The 21148-nt window shown below is 42.5% G+C and overlaps 1 protein-coding gene across 1 annotated transcript in view; it reads left to right on the forward strand.

The window, feature by feature from the left end:
- The window catches only part of Kcnk2 (potassium two pore domain channel subfamily K member 2), a 134580-nt gene that overhangs the window by 77877 nt on the left and 35555 nt on the right, over positions 1-21148 (forward strand). The window contains exons 5-6 of the mRNA XM_059281032.1: positions 2891-3077; positions 16364-16503. Coding sequence (XP_059137015.1) covers positions 2891-3077; positions 16364-16503 — 327 coding nt within the window. The remainder of the gene's footprint in view (positions 1-2890; positions 3078-16363; positions 16504-21148) is intronic.

Here is a 21148-nt window from a genome sequence, read left to right on the forward strand (position 1 = left end):
TGTGTGTGTGTGTGTGTATAAGGCAAAGGGTAATCTTGGATGTCACCTCAAGTATCATTCAATTTATTTTTTATACAAGGTCTTTAAATGACCCAGATTCTCACTGGCTGATTGGCCATGGAGCACCTCAGGAACTGTCTGCCTCTGCCTCTCTAGCACCGGGATTACAAGCCTGTGCCATCACACCTGGCTTTGTTTTGTGGGTTCTGTAGGTGGAACAGACGTCCTTGTATTTGTAAGGCAAACACTTTACATAACTGCGCTATCTTTCCAGGTCCCACCTATATCCTTTAAAGTAGTTAATTTTCCTTCAAACCCCTGTTTTATTTCTTTTATGTGTATGAGTGTTTTGCCTGCATCCTTGTCTGTGTACCATGTACATGCTTGGTGTCCATAGAGGTCAGGAGAGGGTATCAGATCTCCTGGAACTAGAGTTACAGATGGTCGTGAGCGGTGTGTAGATGCTGGGAACTAAACACAGGTTCTCCGCAAGAGCAACAAGTGCTCTTAACTGCTGAGACGCCTCTCCAGCTTCAAATCTTGGTTTTCTTATTTGAGCCACATTAACAATGCCTTCCCATTGTTCTAAGCAGTCAATGTTAAAACTGGAAGCAAATAGCTGGCAGTACTTTTATTTTCAAAAATTGCTTTGGTGTTTGTCTTGATTGCTGTTGGCGTTGATATGTTATGTGGTCCTTTTGGGCAAGCTGTAATAATAAATAGTAAACACAAACTACCTTGATGGTAGAACACAGTCAAATGAAACTTATCTACAAAGTGCAGCAGTTCAGAAGAATCCAGGATAGTAAACACGAGGGGTTGGGGAGAGTGTTATATTTAGAAGGTCTGTGGATAAAATTAGGATGCTGTTATTGAAGCTGAGGGAGTGGGGAGGTGGTGGTGGTGGTGGTGGTGCTGGTGCTTGTTTATAATCCGAGCTCTCAGCTCTTGGGAGGCAGAGGCAGGGTCCAAGGCCAGCATGGTCTACAGATTGGCTGATTTCCAGGGTAGGCAGGGCTGTACAAAGAAAAACCAACCAACCAACCAACCAAAAACAACAACAACAACAAAAAAAAACCAAAAACATGTTATTATTGAATTTTAAGTGAAAAATAAGAATCTATGATTGAAAGTTTGTGTCCTTGAAGAAAATCATGGAAGGATACAATGGTTGCATTTGCACATGGTGTTAAGAACCTTCTCTCACAGGTACTGCAAAGCATTGCATTTATCATTCAATTATTATTTTGTCATTTCATATAAGCTTCAGTGAAACACATATTCATGGTTCCACCAGTGAAATAAAACTATTGACTCACCATTTCAATTTTAGCACTAGAGATTTTTCCTACTTAAGATTGAAGCTAGCTCTTGAGCATTTTTACTACTGGAGTGGATGAGAGCATTTTTACTACTGGAGTGGATGAGACATGGTTATTTCAAAGTAGGACTTGCCCTTTCCTTCTCCATGCTAGACTCTCTAGCTATTCACACTCATCGGGAAGGCAGAGACATTGCATCAACTTGGTAATAATGAGTCATTCATTCCCTCATTCAGCAAACCTTTGACTGCCACTCCACCCTGCACAGTGTTGGCCACACCAGGTATCTACAGGTCATTTACAAACCTTCACACCTTCATGATGATACCCTTCCCATTGTCATGATGTTTGATGTTAAGCACATTGGAACAACTTTCAAGATATGAATTTACTCAAGTCTCTCCCATAAGATGAAGATGGTAGAAGAGAGAGCTCCCTGTGGTCATTTCCACTCTGTGATTTTATGCATGTTGATCTCTAGAAAGATCTCAGCCTCTTATTATTAAATGGTTTTCCTTTTAAAAAATAAATTACACTTATTTATTTGTATATGTATAATACCATGTTGCTCATGTAGAGGTCAGAGGACAATTTGCAGGAGTTGGCTCATCTTCCACCATGTGGGTCCTGAGCTTGAACTCAAGTCTTCTGGCTTGGTGGCAAGCACCTTTATTGTCTGAGCCATCTCATCACCCCATTCAGTTGTTTGCACAGGGCATGGACTCTAATCTACAGCTATTGCAGTGCATAAGACAGAGTCAGTCAGTAAATAAAAATGCAAGACAACTGTGCCAGCCTGGCGATATTGTATTGCAGGATACACCTGCAATCCCAGCACTCTGGAGACTGAGTTGGGAGCTCTAGGCAAGTTTACAACATAGGGACACTTTGCTTTAAAAGCGAACAAGAAAATGACTAATCTCAAATAGAGAGCTGGAGACAAACCCATTCCATACTTTACATTGTAGGGACTTCTTACTGAAGATGCAGGTGAAGAACTAGACTAAACAGGGGCTGTGGTGACAGGTGTGTCAGGCCTGTGAAGTCGCACCTTTGCTTACAGCTCCAATGGTGCTGTAGTCCCACAGGCAGCTGGTGGAACTGAAAGGAAGACTTCTTAGCATCATGTCCTAGTCAACTGAGTATCCTTGTCCACGTTTCCCAGTTCCCAGCTATGACTCTGTACTGCTTGCCCAGGCTTCTCAGTTGTCACATGTTCCTCAGCTGTACCTGGTCCACAGTCAGCCTTGCGTCCACAGCATAGACAGATTTCATGAAGTGGCTCAGGTGAGTGACTGTTGATGCTCTCCCAGCAAATGAGCAAATGTGCTATAATTCTGAGAAAAAAAATTTTACCCTTGGCAAAGCTATGCATCTGTGAAATAGCATTACTTATTGACACTGGTTGTTTTGAATTATTTATATTGTACTCAATTCTAAAGAGTAAAGACAGTTGAATAGGAAGGACAGAAGGGCAGGAAGCAAGGTACTCACGAGATAGCACTGTGTCGCTTGCTCTTGTGGGCGTGTCTGTAACCTCTGTCTCCCCCCTGACTCTGTCTCTACAGAAATGGAATGTTAGTCAGACCAAGATTCGCATCATTTCCACCATCATCTTCATACTGTTCGGCTGTGTCCTCTTTGTGGCTCTTCCTGCCGTCATATTCAAGCACATAGAAGGCTGGAGCGCTCTGGACGCCATCTACTTTGTGGTTATCACCCTGACAACCATTGGATTTGGTGACTATGTGGCAGGTAAGGTTTTCCTGCACTGCAGCTGCTCTCCAAGCCCAAGTCCATTAGTTAAGGCTCGTGTGGGTTTAAATTGGAACACAAGGCTGTGTGAGACTGCGCTGCCATGCCAAAGGCTCACAGCTAGGTGCCTTTAAACAGAGGGAGTTCCTGGACCCCTCTGGGACTCTGGGTACAATTCCTTGTCCCTCACTAGTGACTGAGGGAAGCTGCCAGGCCTCCTGTGACCTGCCAGTACGTGGCAGCCCCCTTGCCTGTGTTTCTAGGTGCCAACTCTCCCCTTCCTCTAAGGACTCAGTCACTGAGTTAAGGACCACCCTGCTCCCCTTTGAGCTCATTTTTGCTAAGGATACCTGCAAGGACCATGTTTCCAATACAATCACATTCTGTGGTATGTGGGGGTTGGAGCCTCAACATGTCTTTGGGGAGGACTTGATCCAACCCCTAACAGTGGCAGCCCAGTGAATAGTGATTCCTTTACTCTGGAGGCAACAGAAGGATTAAGCTGAACTCACTTACGTTGTATTTTGTGAAATAAGTCTAAACGGTTGGTTGTATAGAATTTCACATTTCTAGGTTAATTCTGAAAACCAAATATCTACCTCTTATTTATGTGGTATAAGAAAGCTCAGCCCTCTTTGTCCTTTTTACTTTCTTTTGCCTTAGTTTGTAAAACTTTGTCAACTTCAGATGGTGATTTTATTCTTGGCCACTGAAGATTCTCTTTTGCCTATGACACTGGAAGGTTTAATTCTCAGTACAGGGCAGTAGCTCCTTCTCCAGCTGAAGTGGGTCTCATGGTATCTACATCATTTGTGTGACCTGATTTGTCCTTTTTTATATGTAGTGACTGCTCTTTGTTCTCTTCTTGTTTCTGTCTTACTTGTTCAGACCTCACTCTCCTCAGTGGTGTTATTCCAACTCAAGTCTTTATATGTGTTGGTGTGTATGTGGACAAATCTGTGTGTGTACGTGTGCAGGTCAGTGTGTCTTCCTTGGTTGCTCTCCACTGTGTTGTTTGAGACAGAATCATCCACTGAACCAGGAGTTCCTGGAGTCAGCCAGAGCAGCAAGGGCTGAGACCTCCTGTGTCTGCTTTGCCAGCTCTGAGAGATTACAGGAGCATCAGTCATACTTAGATTTTTTTTTTATTATTACATGGATGCTGAGGATCTCACTCATTTCCCCATGCTCTTCACTGATTGAATGATCTTCCAGCACCAATCTTAAATAGTGGTAGTAAAAATAAATGCAGGGATGACCCTCTGGGGATCATTTTAATGAGATTCCCCCAAATTCAAACCACTAATGAATTTATAACTCCAGTTTGATGTGATAGAAAATACAATAGGCATACTATATTACCATAAAATAGCAACATGTTATCAAATTCTCAGAATAAGCTCATCAGAATGATTTAGATTTCTTAAAAAAAATCTTACATTTTTTTTATTTATGGTGTGTGTGTGTGTGTGTGTGTGTGTGTGTGTGTGTGTGTGTGCAAACACACTGTATGGAGGTCAGAGGACAACCTGTGGGAGTTGGCTCTCCATGGCTCTGGTAATTGAATGCAGGTTGCCAGGCTTGTGTGGCAAGCACCTTTGCCCACCGAGCCATCTTTCTGGCCTGACCTCAGTCTCTTCTTTAACTATTTCCAGAGGAGAGACTATTGCTCTGGTCAGGAAAACATCAAAAAGGGCTGGAGTTCGTTAGTTTGTGCTGGCATTAAGGTTGATGTTGGCAAAGCCTCCTTGTGAGGAATGTGCAGTGTCTTTGAAGAAGTGTGACATCCTCATGAGTGAGGCTCTCCCTTTGCTCAGAAGCAGCATGCCACTTCTCTGTACCAGGTGGAGGAGCTGGGAGGGATGGTACAGAGGCCTAAAGGGTACCCTTTTACTTGGACAATTATCAAAATGACATGAGGAGTCTTGAACATTTGTGGTACCATGTAAGCAGACAGGGTTCTGTCCTAAAATGTCTAATTTCTTACCTGCCTTAAAGTTGTATATAGTCAGTGTAAACAGAACTGAGAAATGTGTTTCTACAGGGGAAAGTGAGGTAGCAGGATGAAAACAAAAAGACCCTTGCAATTCATTAGTCTCCCCAAGTGACATAAACATAAGTACAAAGTCTTGTGAAACATGTTGGCTGTACGGGCGAAGGTCTTACACTTCAGGCCAACAGCTGGACATGGCATGGGGCATTTTAAACAACCCACAGACTGTCCAACTGGCTTGTGACCTTCATGGTCTGAGACTCCTTAAATATGAAAAAATTATAAAATTTATGAAAGTGAAGAAAAATATGAGTGGAATCTTAAAATAATAGTTTCTATGACCACCACCGAGATTGACTTGGAGTGAGTAAAACCCCAAATATTTTACTTTATGGTTTTGGAAAACATGTTTTTTTTTTTTAAAGTACTTTAAGTTCACCTGAAGAGGTCAAGGTTCTTAAACTGAAGAGTCTGTCTGTGGCTGTGGTCTTCTGCACAAGGAAGGGTATTCAGTGGGAACATCCCATGGGTCCCAGTGGGGTCCCTGAGTCCAGAGTCACGGTCCCATGTCATAGAAGGATAGGGTGACAAGAATGATCCTTCTGGAGCTAGAGAGATGGCTCAGCAGCTGAGTCCTTACTATACTTACAGAAGGCCTGGGTTATGTCCCCAGCACTCACACAGTAGCTCACAACTGCCTCTAAGTCTGGCTTCAGAGGACCTGATGCCCTCTTCTGGCCTCTGTGGACACCTGTACAGGAGTGCACATGAACTCACACAGACATAAATAAAATAGATATCTTAAAAGGAATGATACTTTGTATAATCGATAATGGGAAAAACAGCTTTTCTTACCACTAGTATTTGGTTATATCGAGCCCCTCATCAAAAGCATTACTTTCATCCCATTTTCATTTTGTAAAGGACTTTTTTTTAAAAGATAGAAGTCTACCTTGCTAATTACTAGAGCACAAGTTTGCTTTGATTAAAATGATTAATGGTGGCTAGAGAGATGGCTGAGCAGTTGAACACCTGCATGGTGGTAACTCCAGTTCCACAGGACCCATCGTCCTCTTCTGGCCTCTTCGGCCATTGCACTCATGTGATACACAGACATGCAGACACACACTCATGCACACACTCATACACGCACTCATGCACATGGAGTTTTAAAAAATGACAAAAAGAGGGAGAAGAGAAGAACAGTGCACTTTGAGGACTCGTCTGCCTCCTTCGTCTATGTTGGCATTTGTGAGACCACAGAGCTGTGTTCTAGAGCTGCAGGCATGTGTGCCTGGTCCTCACACTCAGGAAGCATTTTTGGACAGATGTAGAGAAGACAAGGCAGGAAACATGTGCCCTTTTAAAAAATCTTCGGAAAACAGAAACTGTTTGTCTTTGGAGCTTCTTGTGAAGGGATCGCCATGTGTAACTCAACAGAGTCAACACAGTCAACCTTTGCTCTTGGGGACCTTATGACTCCAGTGAGCTGCTGAACTAAGGCAGGGCTCCTCTGGGGAGAGGCCAGCTGTCTGCTTTGTAGAGCTTTCCCTCTTGCTGTCCAATGTCCTGACCCATAATGCAAGAGGCAGCACTCTACCTTCCAGATACTCCCGAAAATCTTAATTTTTTTTATTTCTGTTTTTGTGTGTGTCAGGGCGTGATGCAGTGGCTGGCTGGTTACCTTGGTAATTGACATTGGATCTTTTCCACTGATCTGCTGATTCATTCTGCCCCCCCCCTTCCTCTTTACCCATGCTCAGTGTCCTAAGGCTGAGGAGTATTGGGGAGGAGCTAGGTGTTGGCCTTGTGTTATACTAACAACTCCAGAGCTTAGAGGAATGTGGGCTGTAGTTCTTGCCCAAAAATGAAAAGGGAAGAATGAGATGACTTAGCCAGTGTCATGTACCTGGTTTTGAAAGTATAGTCAGAGTTAAAATGAACTGTAAAATCATCCCTGGGAGTTAATGTTGATGTGCTTATTCCTGCCATTGGATTTTTCATTTCTTTAAATACCTAGAATGACATGTTCTTAAGTCGCACTCACCTTATAGACTGAAGACTACACCTACCTTTCTTTCTTAAAATTTAGTCTTGATCATATGTGAATGTGTAAAAAAAAAAATGGCTACCTTTTTGGGCTTGCTTCCACAACTGATCTGCTTGGTCCATGAATGTGCAAGAGAAGATGATGGAGAACCATTAGATGATGGTTCTAGAATACTGGAGAAAAGCCTCGTGATACCGTTTAACACAAAACACATTTTCAAAACTGATGGCTTTTTAAATATATAGCATCAGTCAGAGCGATGACATGTAACCCCCAAGTATGCTTCTCAATGAAATCCTTTAAGACACTTCTTCTCCCAAGTCAGCTTAGCTTGGTTCAGAAGAGGTATGGATGAGGAAGAGCCTGGTGTGATCCTCAACTTCCCTATGTTAAGAAAACCCAAACATTTTAGTCCTCAAATTTAAGCATTGTAAGTAACTATCATGGCCAACACCACAAAGACACCCATTTCCCAGCTGGCTCATTAGGTATGAGTGCTTACTGCTCATCCTGAGAGGGGGTGTTAGGGTCCAAGCACCACATGGCAGCTCATACACATGTAACTCCAGCTCTAGAGAATTCAGTGCCCTCTTCCTTCTTGGAGACTGTACTCTGGTACACAAACTCATTCAGACACACACACAATATACACTTGATTAAAACATAAAGATATCTTTTCTGTGATATCTATGGACTATGTAATACACACACACACACAAAATGTTTGTTGTTTGTATATCAGATATATATCAGGATATGATATATATCAGATTATCAGAATAATATGTTAAGGCTTCTGAATGTATTCTATGGAATTTTCATCACTGAAAGTATGCTCTGTTAAATGCTGGGAGCTTATTCATGCCACAGGGAGGCAGAGCACCTCCCTGGCTGGTCAGGCTTCACACATGGTGCCTTTGCCCTGGCATGTAACCTATACCACTTCCTAAAAGTAACTCCAACTTCTATTGTCTTTTGTTGTATTTTTGACTTAGGGAAAGACATATTTCTATGTCTTCTAATAACATTTCCTGGAATTATATGTTATAAGTCATCATTGGAAGTGAAGCTTTTCATAACCAAATGTTTCCCTTCCTGTATCACCCTGAAGGTGACTCATGGAGTGAGTGCTCACTTAATTCATGGGGATTTCATAGTAAAACATCTCAGTTTTCAAAAGCCATGGCGATGTTTTTGCTGCTGGGAACAAAATCCTCTAGGATACAGTGCCTGATACAACCTAAGATTTGTGCAGTTATCTCTGAGGCCAGTTACCAAAATTGCTGCCATTAAGCTGATTGCTGAGGAAGATGTTGCTGGAGATCCAATAGATACCGAAGAATGTACTTGATGAGGACAGAGGACTGCTCAGATCACAAGGGCTGCTCAGAAAGAAACAAAAACAAAACACGTTAATCAAAAAGAGGAAGTTTATGTGACTGCTAAAGAGATGTGTTATAGTGTGTGTGTGTGTATGTGTATGTGTGTGTGTGTGTGTGTGTGTGTGAGAGAGAGAGAGAGAGAGAGAGAGAGAGAGAGAGAGAGAGAGAGAGAGAGAGAGAAGAGAGAGAGAGAGAGAGGTATATATGAGTATGGTCACAAGTGTGCCACTATGTAAGTGTGCCAGTCCAGGGACAACTTTTGAGGATCAGTTCTCTCTGTCCATGGTATCGAGCGAGGTAGGTCACTGTTCTGCCTCTGCATACCGGAGGTCAGTCGGCCCATAAGCTTCCCAGAGAGCTGCTTGCCTGCATCCTCCATCTCTCTGGATTGCATATGCATCTAGCTTGTCTCGTAGATAGTCCGAATCTGAACTCGGGCCGCCAGGCTCCTCGGCAAGAGCCCCCTCCCTGGCTCTCTGCACTGTAACCCTCACCTTTCCTTAATGCATACTCATTTACTCTGGTGTTTATGAACTACTGTGCTCAGCACTCAGTAATAACGATGATGGCTGTGGTTCCTGCTCCTCTGGATGGAATGTATGAAATTAAAGAGCAACCGCTAAACAGGTATCCATCCGTGTTCTGTGGAACAGGAGAAATCTGCTCATCCCGTTTCAGCCAGTAATGAGAGAATTGATAGCTCTGCTGATGACTAATTAGCAGAGTTGAACTGAGGGTCTGGGGCAAGCCAAGGGATGAGCTTGCAGGGGTCCTCAGGCATCTAGAAGCATTGTAGAAACACAGGGCGAGACAGCAAAGGAGGGAGCATCGGTGGGTGACGGTTATGATGGTGCTGGTGCTTAATGGAGACCCCAAACTGCTCTCCATGGAGACCTAGAGATCATTCCCAGGGAAGATGATCATTTAGCTCCTGCACACTGCAGAGTTTCACTGTTGCAAAGATGAATAAGGGAAAGGACTCGTGGATCTCCCTTCTCTACACTCAGGAGGTTCCTGTTCTTGCAGCAGCTTTTATATGAAGAAGAGAAATGGGCTGGTTTCTAAATCTCTAAAATCCAAAGATATAACTTCAAATGCTAGGCCTTCATTTTAAAATAATTTTAAGTTTTTAATTTCACTTCATGTGTATGGATGTTTTGCGTGTATGTATATCTCTACACAACATATGTGCCTGCTCTCCTCAGAAACCAGAAGAGGGCATTGGATCCCCTGGAATTGGAGCCGTAGATCATTGTGAGATGTTATATGGGTGTTGGGAACTGAACCCTGGTTCTCAGGAAGAGCATTGAGTTTTCTTAACTGCTGAGCCATCTCTCCAGCCCTATAATAACATTTTTGTTTTGTTTTTGTTTTTGAGACAGGATTTCTCTGTATAGACCAGGCTGTCCTGAAACTCACAGAGATCCTCCTGCCTCTGCTTCCCAACCCCTATGCTGGGATTAAAGATATATGCCAACACCACCCATCTAATTATCTTCTTTAGCTTTACATTTTCCTGTCTCAGTGACATAATTCTGTTTTAATAGGTCAATTATTATTGAAGGTTGAAGTCACCAGATTGACTATGCCCCTGTAAGAATGTTTCTGTTCCTTATGCAATTTGCTGTCACAGAAGAAAGATACACAAAGCAGAAATGATGCCTCATCATAATCATAGTAAAGCATCATTAATAAAATTATGGTCAAAGCCAAAAGTTAAGATCATTATTTGATATCTAAACTAGAATAGGTATATGATACCCCTTTTCTGTGGTTTAAATGAGTATCCCCCAACAGGTTATGCATGCTGTGACCCCCAAGAGGTAGAGCTTCAGAGGGTGCCCTCAGGTCACTGAAGGCATGCTTTCACAGGGTACTGTAGGACCCGGTCTCTTATTTCTAAGCTTCTTGGCCCATAGCACACTCTCATCATCATTGCTCCTCTGTGTTCCTTACCAGAGAGCAGAATCAATGCGGCACCTCACCCCAAACTGGAGCTTCCAAAGTCGTGGGCTGAGTGAACAGTTTGGGGTAGTTGTATCGTATCGCATCAAGTGTTTTTGTGATAGCAATGTGAAGCTGAAACACTCATTGCTTTAGAGTGACACTGTGTTTATGTTCTGCATGTTTATGTAATACATGTATCACATTAGAAAATAGGAGGAAGGTCCTGGAATTGATAATCTCAGTCAAGAATGACTAGTCTTTTAAACGAGGATATGTAGGTTTTTCATCATTAATATTTTGTGATTCAGAGAAAAAAATCAGAAGTCAAGAAAATTAAGCAGACAGAACATTGCATTGCATTTTTGAGTTCTTATTTTTAAAACCGCTTTTTTGTAATGAAATTACAAATACACACACACACACACACACACACACACACACACACGCGCGCGCGCGCGCGCATCACACAGCTAGATTGTGGTAGCTATGCAAATACTCACTTGATCCCAAACTCAAGTTCTGTGGAGTAGAATAGCACCACCTTCTAGAAACTCCTGGAGTCAGGAGAGGTAAATACAGAGGGTCTGTCTGCTGATGCACAGGGCTTCTACACTGAGCCAAAGAGAGATGGGTATCTTGCCAAGCTTAGAGTCTTTCCCCTTAGCTAAGCACCTTCCATACTGCATGGGTAGAGTAGTTTTGTTGATGGTGTAGTCTGATTATGGCCCTCTCCTAAATTTCCATCACCCCTTTAATTACACTAAGAGGTGACACTTTTATGGGTTAATATGTCACAACGGCTTTGCCTTCTTGAAGGGGTTGATGCTGTGAGTACTGACGGTCCTCCTCTCTCTTACCTTTCCTCCTCCTGTCATGGATGACACAGCATGAAGGCCCTACCAGGACCCTTCCTTATTACCTCCCCAGCCCACGGGAGCAGTGAGTGCTGTAGAACACTGCCTACAAGTCTAAAAGCTACCATCCTTGGCAGAGCAGCTGCCACTACTTGCGAAAGACCCCCGAGATCTAGCTTGTTGATGTTCCCTCCTAGAAGGAGGGGATGGAGGGTCATTAGATTCGTGCCACTCCCTCAAGTACTTCTTGGCCAGCTATATGTCATTCTGTCCTAATTGTCCCTGGACTCATGGTCTCAGGAAGTACTAGAGTATACAGACTGGGGAAGGTTAATTGATGGGAGAATGCCATCCATGCAGCTATGGGAGGTCATCGTCATCTGGGCTGGGATGAGATGTTTTGGCGTTGTGGCTACTTTGAGTTCTCTACACTTTTTTAAGTAACCCCTCATTCATGATGTGTAAGTAGGCCCAGGAAACTCATTAGTTCTCCACACTGGACCTTGGTTTGTTGTCGGCATCCTGTACAGAGAGCATCTCCACAACACTAGGCTGTAGGATTGCTGTATGGGCTGAGGTGCAGGGTAATGAGACAGCAGCGAGCAGCTGAGCACGTGGGTGATGAACAACTCCATCCAGTGAAAGAAGCCCTGATTTGGAGCCACACGACTCGGTTTGCATTTGAGGCTCTGTAGCTCATGTCCTTGTGTGACTTGTTGTGGGTTATTTTCCCTACCCTGATATCTCTGTTTTGAGACACTGGGACTTGAGAGAAGCTGTGTGGACCTGGCAGTCACTCTTGCGTTCTGAGCAGACTGAACTTGATGGCACTTGAATCATCAGTTTTATTTCTGAGAAGGCAGACGGAGATGAAGCTTAAACCTACACCCAAAGGCCTGAGTGATGTTCTGGTGTAAATATAGGGGGCTCAGCTCTCTCAGCACCCACCTGCAGGGCTTCAGGGTGGGTTGGCTCCCCTCGGCATCACCTGCAGTCCTTTAGGATGGAATAGTTCCAGTCATGGAAGCTAATCAAGGAGGATAAGTTCTCTCATCTCCCTCAGTAAGATGTTTGAATATTCCATAAATGAGTTGAAATGAACACATCGATTGAGCAATGTGGCATTGGGAGTTAGGAGGTCCCTTCCATGTCCCCTCAGCCATGATTCTTGGGGAGCAGACAGGAAGGTTCTCTCAGTACTTGATACAGGGGAGGTTTCCAGCTACTATTCGTAGGGAACCCACTCTGTGGAGAGAATCACTTCCCATCGTTGTGAACAGCATGAACCTTCCTGCGTTACATTTTTAGTAGTTTAATCCGCTATATTGGATCAAACTCTGGCTGAGTTCCTCTTGGAAATGTCAAGGAAAAGGGATCTAGTGAGAGAGTAAAAGCGGGAAGGGGAGAGGGAGGAGGGGGGGATGGAGAGGGAGAAAGAGACAGAGGAAGGGAGGTGGGGGACCAAAAGGAGACTGTCACACGTCCCGGAAGAGACTCAGCAAGCTTAGACTTCCTGTAACTATTTGGAAAAGTTGATGAGGTTCCTGAAGCTGTCTGCCTCCACCCCTCTTGGGTATTTTTATTGCTATCTGTATGTTCTCTTATAATGAGTCAGAAAGCTCCTAAAATGGAAAGAGCTTATGTGCACATTTTCTATGGCAACAAGGAGAAAATGAAATGGAGAAACTGATCTGCCAAGTCAGTGGAGAACCCAGGAGGGGAGGGAGGGCGGAGCACCCAGCAGTCCACAACACAGTGAGGGGAGGGAGGGTGGAGCACCCTGCAGTCCACAACACAGTGAGGGGAGGGAGGGTGGAGCACCCTGCAGTCCACAACACAGTGAGGGGAGGGAGGGTGGAGCACCCTGCAGTCCACAACACAGTGAGGGGAGGGAGGGTGGAGCACCCTGCAGTCCACAACACAGTGAGGGGAGGGAGGGTGGAGCACCCTGCAGTCCACAACACCAACAGTGAGGGGAAGAGAAGAAATGGTACAGGCATTCAAGTGAGGGCAGAGAAATCACTCTACATCCCTTATTGTTTATGGTTTGACAGCATCTTACTGTGTCCTCTAGACTGCTCTAAGCTTGCAATCCTGTCTCAGCATCCATGTGCTAGATTACAGATGTGAGCTGCCACACCCAGCTATATCACTGTCTTAGTAAGAGACACCTGGACACATTCCTAAACACTAGGTAGAAAATTATTATTCCTGACAGTCAAGAATAAAAAAAGCACTTTCAGTGATTAAAAACACTTGCTGTTTTTGCAGAGGTTCCCAGTATCTACAGTAGCTCACAACTGCTGTTAACTCCAGCTCCAGGGAATCTGACATCCTTTTCTGGCCTCAGCAGACACCTGCACACATGTGCACATACATGTACACTCTAACATACTTGCAACTAAAAATAAAAAGATTAAGATCATTTCCTCATTTTAAAATACCCCGTCCCAAATTAAATTATCTCAACATTACAGATCTACTAACTTAGGGATGATTTTTACATCAAATGAGCTGATTAATGTGCAAATCAACTCATGGTTCTCAGATTTGGGAAGTGAATAGCATGCATAATTGTCTGACAAAGCTTTCTTTCTTGGGGTTTGTCTTCTTAGATCACCTAACTGCCAGTATTTCATTTTAAGCGTGGTAATTAAGAAAGGGGAAAAAACTTTTTCCATGGCTTTGAATCACTAAAACTTTTGGGGTAAACATTTTACCCAAATATAGGCCTTTTGGCGATTAAGCTAACTTACCCCTTTCCAACTGTAACATCCCATTTATAAAAAAAGACATAAAATGTCATCTTCAGCCTGCAGGCTGTGCTAAAATCAGAGTGTCTGTGAGCCCGTGTGTTAGAAGAGTCCTAAGCATTCTGATGAAGTTTAAGTTTTTGTTTCTTTTTTTTTTTTTTTTTTTCCCCAGTGGTCCTATCTTAGAGGGCATCTTACTGTGTCTAGGCCTCTGGGCCGTCCTCAGGCTGTGTGCTTATTTACCATGTTTACCTGCTAGAGCCCTCTCTGCCCATTTGTCTTATTCCTTTCACATTCAGAAGCATCTTTGTGGGATCTCCAAAGTCCAGCTTGTCTAGAGGAATGTTCCATTAATATTTTACATTTGAATGCAGTACGCATTTGTTTTCTAGCCATGGATTGAATTTTTGCATATCCTCACTGTCTATGCAGTTGGCTTTAAGATGCTGTCCCCTGCTCTGCCTCACAATGCCTTAGGCCTGCATATGGGAATTCTGCTGGGTGATTTCACATGTTGGTCTCTAAACATATCTAGCCTGTCAAGTCCCAACTTAAACCATTTGTGTTGGTTTTAGTCGATGATTTTCTTATCCCTTATGCAGTTACTGGTCATCTCCCAAGTAAGGGACTGTGGTCTCAGAGACAGGCCTGTCACCATTGTCTCATCAGCCCTTGCTCCACTTCTTGCAAGCCTCTCCTTCCCAGGCTTGCCCTCACTCAACACAGCAACTTCCCAGTTGCTCCCAAATTGGAGCATCTCTTGGGGCTTCTCCCCACCCCATCCCCTTCAGCCATTAAGATCCTTTTGATCATACAGTCAACCACAAACAGGCCATTTCCCCTATAAACATAATCCAGTCCCCACTGAGTTAGGATCCAGGTTTTTATCATCCGGCATACCCTATTTCTCTATACTCCTCATTTGGCCTTGACCATTCTCTGGCCCTCATTCATACTCTGGCTGGTCCTCTACAAGAATCCTTTGAAGAGAGTGTGGCTTCTCACAGTGTCTTGATACTCATCACTTAAAAGTTCCCTCTTCCTTCCCACTCTCTTCCTTCCTCTGTGTTCTTCCACAGAACTATGTAACCTTTGTCCTGCTACACCACACACTCTGCTGTGAGCAACTGTCTATGTGAGGCTTTCTTTCCTGTTCAGATTGTGTGTGTGTGTGAGTGTGTGTGTGTGTGTGTGTGTGTGTGTGTGTGTGTGTGTGTGCAGGGAACAGGTATATCAGAAGTCAGAGGACAAACTCAGGGGTCAGTTCTCACCTTCTACCTTTTCTTGAGACAGAGTCTCTAGATCACTACTGTGTACTCCAGGCTAACTGACCTAGGAACTTCTAAGAATTTTCTTGTCCCCATGACACATATCTCTGGGTAGGAGCCCTGGAGTTACAGAGGTGAGCTCTGACATCTAGCTTTTGCATGGGTTCTGAGGATCTGAACTCAATGGCAATCACTTTACACACCAAGGCATCCATTCTCAATGTGAAGATTTTCTCAGGTTAAAGTTGGATTTCATAAGACACAGCCTTGACTACTTATTTGGATAAATCAGTCAGGATTTCAGTGTTTGACACTTCATAACTACCTCTGTTAGTTGTGCTGAGTGGATGGATGTTTGGAAATGTGCACAGCAGATTCCCACAGTACAGTGATGGCTGCACACTGATTCCCTTAAAAAAAAAAAAAGTGCTCTTCTGCTTATTCTTTCTGGAGATGTAGGGCTTAAATTGATGACATCATGGGAATTCCTCAGAGATAATGATGGTAGCCTTGCCTGTAAAGACCTCTGATTCTCCACAGACCCATGGCTGCCCTGCCTCAAGCTTGTTACCAGACCACACTACTTAAGACGTCACCCACTTCCGGTTCAGTTTGGCAGATCCGCTGGATGGCACAGGTTGATAGGCAGTGGGCTGATGTACGCGGTCCTCTGCATGGTGTGGAAACAGCCTCTAACGTGTACTTTTTCAGTGGGAATGGAGAGAGATTAGGTGCACATGGAGCAGTTGAGTTCTGAGAGACAGATGGTCATAAAAAGAATCAGGAAACACAGACAGTTAGCATGACCTGGAAAGGGAAGGAAGCATCCTCCAGAAGCACCTTTTGAACTGGTCCTTGAAAATCTGAGAATTGTGTAAGTGAACAGGAGAAATTCAGTGTAAAGGAAGAGCCTGGGTTGGCGGGAAAGGCCAATAAATCTGCCCTTGAGCCGCAGTTCAGCCAATGAGCATGTGGGAGATCTCAGTTATTGACTCCTGAGATGACGACTGTTGTGTCCGACTTTGCTTTTCTCTTGCAGGTGGATCAGACATTGAGTATCTGGACTTCTACAAGCCTGTTGTGTGGTTCTGGATCCTCGTCGGGCTTGCTTACTTTGCTGCCGTTCTGAGCATGATTGGAGACTGGCTGCGGGTGATATCCAAGAAAACGAAGGAAGAGGTGAGGGTGAGGGTGTGTGGAAGCAGCATCTGGTAAAGGGTTGGTATATGTTCTTTTAAAAATACTTAGAAGTTTAAACTGCATATCTGCGTTAGTGTAAATTTACTGTGTGAAATAATAAATACAGGAGTTATAGTTTGGTCAGTTTCAGTATTTGTTGAATACTTATTGGGTCAGTGCCTATGTGGGAATTCGGGTTTATTTGTAACGAAAAAAGGCATAATTTAAAACATTTTGTTAATTACATATTTTTCTTTTGTGTTCTTTCTTTTGTGCAATGGCACAAAAATACAGTTTAAAATATTTTGTTAATTATATATATTTTTCTTTTGTTTTCTTTTTCTTTGGTGCAATGGTACAAAGTGAAGTCTATTCCATAAAAAGAAAAGAAAACATTTGGGACTGTAATATACCTCCATGGTAGAGCACTTGCCTAACATACGTGAAACCCTATGATCAATTCACAGCAATGGGAAAAAAATATATCAGCGTATCATAGAATGAATAGTGACTGCTTTATATAATAGTGATTTTTTTTTTACCATTTCCAGTTATTTTCTTTTTCCTTATGTCTGTATAAATGTGTACATGTTCACACTTAAACATACACATATATATTGGAAAGCTGTGTACACTGTGGCTCTTTTAGTCAGAACTTGCAAGTACTCATAATTTTACATATTTTATACAAAACATATAGTAATGATCTTGAGAATTTTGATACATGAAGTTTTTGGAATTTTAAAATGTAAGTGTTCATATGAAAATTTTATTCTTGGACATTCAGTTTTGATTTTGTATTTATATCTCCAGAAGTACTATTGGTTCCTGGAGGGTGATTGAGTTGTGGGTTGGTTTGTTTGTTTTTGTTTGTTTGTTTGTTTGTTTATTATTGAACATTGTATTTTTTTTCTGATGGGACTTGCCAACTTTGCTAATTGTTTAGGGGAGTCACAGGTCTGTCTGATCTGCACCCGTGGCACTCAGATGCCTTCCTCTGGTTATCCTGTTCATTTCATTGTCTGTTGTTCATAGGCCAAAATGCACCTGTGTCAAATCTTTGGTTGTTAAAAGCACCCCTTCTTTAATTGTGTACTCAAATGAAAGGGAATAAAATAAGAAATAGTGAATTTGATTTATTTTTATGAATTTTGTCTTACTGTTTTTGGAACATGTCAAGTCATACAGTTTTTATTGATACCTTAGGTGCTCATGGTAACAAGCAAGAGTGTGAGGTACCTAATGCTTCATCCCGTGGGTACCACATTACCCAGTTGGGGTTTTGTGTATTTAGTCTAGATGTGTTCATCTGTGTCTCAGTTATACCATATGTCAAAAATCTTTTTATTGTGAGAAAATCAGTAAGACAGAATGCTCCATATGTTAAATTGGGTCAAAGTCCTCTTTTCAGTGGGACCAGAAAGGATCTAAGTCATGGGCTTGGGATGTGTGGAGTTGGGAACTTTATGTATACTTTTCTGAACCTTGAAATTCTCAGAGATAAAAAGATGTTGTAGTAAGAAAACATTTGGATAACAGTTAAAAAGAGAGCCACTTAGGTGTTCATCTAAATGACTTTCAAGAGCATTGAAATATTGGCTCATATGTGTGCATGCACACTCCATCATTTCTGAAAGCCTGAACTTTTACAGTTAGGAAAATATTATTGTGTGACACACATTATATGCTGTAGATTAAATACTTATGTACACTAATACTACCGTGATCGCAGACAGAAGTTCTAGATGCCACTGAGGCACAATGAGGGGGAGAGAAGATTTTATATCTTTGAACAATTCATGGAGTTGCTGCAGGGTATATGTTGAAGTTTGAAAACTTTGCCATGGTGGTTTTGCAATGAGACAAGCTGGCAGTGCACCAGCTCACATAGCAACTATATCAGTGTTTGGGCTAGTAGAGCAAGGTCAGTGAGAGCTCTCTTCCTCCCTGCTCTGCAAGCCATTAACTCTAAGAAGGTGCTGGCGGGTGTGGGCCATGGTGAGGCCTGGCTGCCTGGCTTGCATGGGTCCTAGCTGGCATGGGCCATGGTGAGGCTTCTCCCCCTGGCTTGCATGTCGATCTCTCTTGCTGTGCCTTCACTTGGCCTTTTCTCTGGGCCCACTCATGGAGAGACAGGCAGGTCAGCATCCCTTCTTTTCTGTAGAAGAACACCACTATTACTGGATTTGGGCATCAGCACTTTTATTTATTTACCCTTTAATCAAACACCTTTGAAAAGCCCTGTCTCCAGATCCAGTTACCGTGAAGGTTTTGGCTCCCACACAGGAATTTATGGAGGATAGAGTACAGGTTATGACGTTCTCTTTTCAAATAAATTTACATTTTTACAAAATGGGTTTGCTATATGTGGACAGTGAGATCATGTGCCCATTTATGAAGGAGTTCCCTGACTCTCAGCTAAAAGTGTGAGTGTATTTCCAGGCTAACTCTCTATGGAAAAGATTAAAGAAGAAGCTAATTTTTTTTCCTTACCACAGACCTTTTGACTGCTACCCAGTGTTCTGAGTGCCATATGCTTTCTGGAAAGAGCGTCTGTAGAGAGTCATGTGAGGGAAGTTGTGGCTAGAAACAGTGTTAGCCCCGAGCTGCAGCAGCTCCAATTGAACCCATGGAAAATGAATTTAATTTGTATTAAGATGTTTATTTTCTGATTTATGATGCAATTTAGCTAAGTGCAGAATAGGGCCTCAAATTCAGCAAAGAATGGTGGGCGAGGGGAAGAAGGCATTGTGTAACTAATTTGGGCATTAGGAATCAAGTGTTTAATAAATGACATAATGCTTAGTTATCTAGCACAGTGGAAGACAATAGATAATTAAACTTTGAAATGGCTCAGTGAAGGGCATGACCATAGCAAAACCAAAGTGTGGACTCAGGATCCAGAGTGATAATCCTAGGACTCACACACTCCCCAACTAGAACAAACAAATTTTATTTAACAAGTCCAAGTATTACATTACTTTTTGAAATATGGCTGAGCCATAGTGATAAAATACAAATATATATATATATATATATATATATATATATATATATATATATATATATAGAGAGAGAGAGAGAGAGAGAGAGAGAGAGAGAGAGAGAGAGAAAGAGAGAGAGAGAGAGAGAGAGAGATAATTATATGAAGGGTTTTTATCGTTTCAAATGTTAAACCACATGCTGTTTCTATCAGGGAATCATTTTAATGGAATTAAGAGTTTGAAAGTAAAGAAAACCATTGTTTTCCCTTAGCATGTTGAAATGACCATTGTTGGTCTAGCAAATCCATCCAGGGCGCTAGAGGAGGAAACTACTGGATGGAAGAATTTCACGTTGACCCAGAAGCACCACACATTGATGCAGTTGGTCTGCCTTTCTCAAGGAAGGCAATAAGGAGCTTAACCATTTCTTTCTGGAGACATATGCATGTCTGAAGAATGAGCTTTTTTGTTATTTTTTAAGTTCCCATAGAAAGTAGATCGAGTTTAACAGTAAATATTAATAGAACTAATTATTTTCCCTATTAACCCATGTACCCTCTTTTGTGAGGAGATCATGTTTCCAGTTAGGAAGCAAGCATTATTTCATTACAGGGTGTAATATATTACCGATACCCAATTCAGGTGTAACAAAAATAAGATGTGTTCACAACACCCAGGAAATAAAATCTGCCCTTGCTTAGGAACGAAGTAGGGAAGAATGAACCCTGACCCAGACATTGCTTAGTTTACATCTGAGTGTGGAAGCTGTGACTTCTGTGTACACCCTAGGTTGTAGTCCATGTGATGTAGGCAGCAGCAGCAGTATCCCAACATCGAATGACAGTCCTGTCAAGTCTTGCAGAAGAGGAACACTGTGAATGGATGGATGGCCAAGCAACGGGTTTTTTTTTTTTTGCAAATACTATTTCTTTAGTCTCTGAAAATGTTGATGCAGATTTGAGATGACAGTTTTGCTGAGTTGGTCTTCTGTTATTTAAGAAAATAACCAGTTTCTGGGGCCTCTAGTGCTCTGGCCCTCCAAAAGATTGGGAACTGGCCCCAGGATCATGAAGTGACCCAAGAATATGACGGGAGAAATGTTTCTTCCTCTGGACACATAGTGGCGTCACTGATCTCTGTACTTAGCTCAGCATGATAGAATCCCTTCCAATGAAAGAACTTAGGGGATTGATGTCATGTCCCAAAAATGGGCAACTGAAGAAGAGATCTGGGTTGAGCCCTGGGAGTTTTGCAAAATAGGAGCTGATCACCATCTCTTATGTGAGAACTGCTTTCTCACACTCGAGGCATTAACTTAGGTCTCATTTACAACAGCTTCAACTGTCTCCTAAAAGCCTCGGGAGTCACTGAAGGATTTTAGGGAAGTGAAATAAATGCTTTGACAAGAACGAGAAAGATGAGTTTGAAGATGCAGATGAGAGCACTCAGCTAGGAGAGATCGGCCCAGGGATTCTTTGGTAATAATGAGGTAGAGATCCAAGTATTTATTCTAAAAATACTTGGTGGCTTTGGCTGGAAGGAATGGACTTTGGTTACATCTTGCTTTGTATGCTGAGAAAACAAAAACAATACAAAATACAGTGTCAATGACTCTAACTTCAGTAGGGTGTCTACCACAGGAAAGAAGATAGGAAATTAAG

This window comes from Peromyscus eremicus, chromosome 15 (assembly GCF_949786415.1).
Source record: "Peromyscus eremicus chromosome 15, PerEre_H2_v1, whole genome shotgun sequence".
NCBI classification, from domain to species: Eukaryota; Metazoa; Chordata; class Mammalia; order Rodentia; family Cricetidae; genus Peromyscus; species Peromyscus eremicus.